At 36.6% G+C, this 3,805-nt stretch overlaps 1 protein-coding gene across 1 annotated transcript in view; it reads right to left on the bottom strand.

Moving 5' to 3' along the window:
- LOC106873844 (cilia- and flagella-associated protein 52-like) overlaps positions 1 to 3,805 on the bottom strand; it is a 55,590-nt gene that overhangs the window by 16,941 nt on the left and 34,844 nt on the right. Inside the window, exon 2 of the mRNA XM_014921357.2 lies at positions 2,260 to 2,459. Within this exon, the coding sequence (XP_014776843.1) occupies positions 2,260 to 2,459 (200 nt within the window). The remainder of the gene's footprint in view (positions 1 to 2,259; positions 2,460 to 3,805) is intronic.

The raw sequence follows: 3,805 nt of genomic DNA, 5'->3' as shown, positions 1-3,805 counted from the left end.
TGTGAGAAGACCCAGCAAGGCAAGTGAGAGCATAATCTGTGACCTCTGCCAGAAGTGTAGCCAGCTCACTAGTTCGTATCTTTACTTCATTGGACACTAAAAACCCTGCTTGCGAAGACTTGTTGAGGCAAGTGAATTTAGAATTTGAAATTTGAAATCTGAAATCGAAATTGAACCAAATCCGACGACTGGCACCCATGCCAACCTCTTCTTCATTGGACACTAAACTCTGCTTGCAAAGAACTGTTGGGGCAAGTGAAATTGAAATCATAATTGAACCATACTTGATGACTGGCACCTTTGCCAGTGGAGCACTAACAGCACTGTCCGAGCGTGTTCATTGCCAGAGCAGCTGTCTGGCTTCTGTGCTAGTGGCCCGTAAATAGCACCATTAGAGCGTAATCATTACCAGCATTGCCTTCTAGCACTTGTGGAAAGCGGACATTAGACAATGATGATGATGATGTATATGTGCATATTCTAAAAGTCAATGTCTTTATGTGTGTTTATGTGTTACTTATACATTCGAAAACTACTGCACCAATCCTAATGAAATTTGGAACATAAAGTCCAAGCCTAGGGAGAAGGGTAATGCTGTGTGTTTCATACAATTTCATGGACCAAAATTACTGAATGGATCCTTATGATATTTGGAACTTAGGTTCAATGCATAAGGGCGGGTATAATGCAATATGTTTGGTTTGAATTTGAGATGGCTTAAAGGGGGCAGAACCCCCATGAAAATTCATAAATTTTTGATGTAGATGAAATTTCAACCATAGGTAATTGACACACATCAAGAAGTATTCTCAAACTTTCCACTTCTCATGAGGATTCTAAGACCTCCTAATGGGGGCCTTAACTCCCAAATTTTAGTAATTTTTTTATGATCCAAAACTAAGTCAAAAGTACTGAATGGATCTTTATGAAATTTGGAAATTATATTCTATGCATGAAAATTCATATATTTTTGCTGTTGATGAAATTTTAACCATAGATATTAGACACAAATGAAATAATATTTCTAAAATTTCATCTTTTTAGAAGTTAGAAAGACCTCTTCATGGAGACTTAACACCTACAATTTAGTCATTTTATCTAAGCAAAGACGAATACATTTGTACTCCTGGAAGCTGTAGGGTCACCCGAGCATAAAAGATGAGCATTATTTGTAATTCAATGGTACAACAGTGTAAGAGTTTGCTTTGAGATATACTTAGATTGTGATTTCTGCAAGGTGGTGCATAAATTGTCAAGTAAATGAGAGGCATCTTTGCCTCCACTAATTCAGTTGCAAAGTGTTGAGTAAAGTTATTTGGTTGCAGACCCCTTTTGAGTCTTTTTATTATCACTGGGTCACACATAGTCCCTAGATGGTAACATTGATTTCAAGGCCATCCTAGATGAGTGACAGGTTATTCAATGACATTTATAGATTGTAAATTTATTCTGTCCAGTTACCTATTGGTATAGTGGTCATTTGCAAAATCCAGAGGTGATACTTTCATTTCTCCTTAGCCCTCACGTCACACAGTTGTTAATGTTTATTTTAGTTGGGTCACGCCCTTCCAATTGCTATAGATCCATAATGCATTTTACGGCTGTGCCTGTCACCTGTATGGTGAGGAATCCTACAATGGGAGTGGTAACAACTAGGGTAGAGTAGCTGACTGCTTATTGTGATCATTTGTCATTTGGTTTCTTGTAGCTTTGCTCTCTTTTACAAACTCAGTGAACATACATATATTTCCAATTTCAAAGAAATCCAAATAGATATCAGACCCAAGTTAAAAAGATTCTCAACAATTCAACTTCTCTGGTTGACATTAAGACACCCACCCCCAATAGGGGCCTTAACTCCCACATTTTAGAGCTCCATGACCTCCATTTTTCAGGAGCAAAATCCTTTTAATAGGTTCCATAACATTGCAATTTTGGAATCTGCGCATAAAGATCAGTAGTATGGGATACATGTGTCATGATTAGAATTTTTTTCAGGGTGTGTAAAGAGGGAAAGAAACTTCATCTGCAATTTCGATGAAATTCGAATCATAGATATTCCAGTTCATTAGAGAAAATATAACAGAAAAGTCTAATTCTTTAATTGCATGTAACATGGGCAACACCAGGTATCTATGCTAGTCAATTATAAATGTATAGGTATCGGCTAAAGTATATGTACATATAGGCACAATTATATGTGTGCTTTTAAGTGTGAATAGGTGTTGAATGATATTTCTCTAAAATTTTTATACTCACTTTGAATCCCATATATATGACCTGACCGGAAGCTAGAAATTGGCCACTCCTGGAAACAGTCAAGCAACTAACATCATTATGGTGGCCAAACAATAATGTTTGTTTCTTTGTACTAATGTTTTCAACAACAACAATGTAACCTAGGTGGTAGATGATATGCTGACAATCTGGATGTACAATCATTCCACCATGGCTGTGGCCTATAAACAAACAAAAAGAAGAAATAAGACATTAAAATGTAAAAACAGATGTCAATAGAGGAAGTACGTGTATATTTAGATGAAAGTAAATGAAAGAATGATGAAAACAAAGGTTAACTAGAATTGATGCAGATGGAGTTGTATTGGGAGTTAGAAGGGTGGTGATAAGGGAAAATTTGTGGTTAGCTAATCAAATTAAGAATTTATGTAGAGAAAACTCAAAGATTAGATACAAGTGGAATTCTAAATTAATTTGACAGCACAAAAAAACTGTGATGTTAGTGGTGGTGATGGTGGTGGCAGTGGTGACAACGATGACAACAATGACAATGGAAGTTTTGGTGATAGTGCTGAAATTGCTTGTACTGTTTGGAAGAATGACAGTAATGGTAGAGATATTGGTGTTGAAGATATTAATGATGAAAATTTGGTGTAAATGTTGTTGACTGCCTCTAAGTTTCATTATTGTTTTTTGTTTCTTCCTCTTCTGCAACACTTTCTTTATGAGTAATCTGTGTCAGATATATGGTACTAAAGTATTAGGTTGTCAAGAAAGTTCTTGTGGAATTTTTAATTTTGGTTTTAAATGACGTATTTTCAAATTAATTTTCGTTAAATTACTTTGACTTTATATATCATTTAAAGCTCATTCAATCTAATTGTGTTACTCTTTTTCTTTTTGAATAATTAGGCCATTTTTTCCGGAACATTGAATAAAACATGGACAAAAAGCAAATTCGCACAATTTTCTTATTCCAGTTCAAGCTAGGCTGAAAAGCTGATGAAACAGCTCGCAATATCAACGATATGTTTGTCCCAGAAACCACTAATGAACGTACAGCACAATGGTGGTTCAAGAAATTTTGTAGCTGTGACGAGAGTCTTGAAGATGATAAATGTAGTGGTTGGTCATTGGATGTTGACAACAATCAACTAAGAGCCTCAGTCGAAGCCAATCCATGCACAACTGTTCGAGAACTTGCATCTGAATTAGACGTAACATATACAACAATTTCCAACCACTTGATAGAGATTGGAAAAACAAAAATACTTGAGAAATGGGTGCCGCACAAATTGAACGACAACCAAAAAAAAAGCCGTTTTGAAATGACATCTTCCCTTTTACGCAACAAGAATGACCCATTTCTCGACCGGATTGTGACTTGCGATGAAAAGTAGATTCAGGAGATTCTCTACAACAACCAGCGACACTCGGCTCAGTGGTTGGACGCCGATGAAGCTCTATGGCACTTCCCAAAGCCAAAGTTGCACCAAAAGAAGGTCACGGTGACTGTTTGGTGGTCTGCGGCCGGACTCATCCATCACAGCTTTTTGGATCCAGGCAA

This window comes from Octopus bimaculoides, chromosome 17 (assembly GCF_001194135.2).
Source record: "Octopus bimaculoides isolate UCB-OBI-ISO-001 chromosome 17, ASM119413v2, whole genome shotgun sequence".
NCBI classification, from domain to species: Eukaryota; Metazoa; Mollusca; class Cephalopoda; order Octopoda; family Octopodidae; genus Octopus; species Octopus bimaculoides.
The sequence above is the reverse complement of the archived record's forward strand: the minus strand, read 5'-3'. Positions and strand labels throughout refer to the sequence as shown.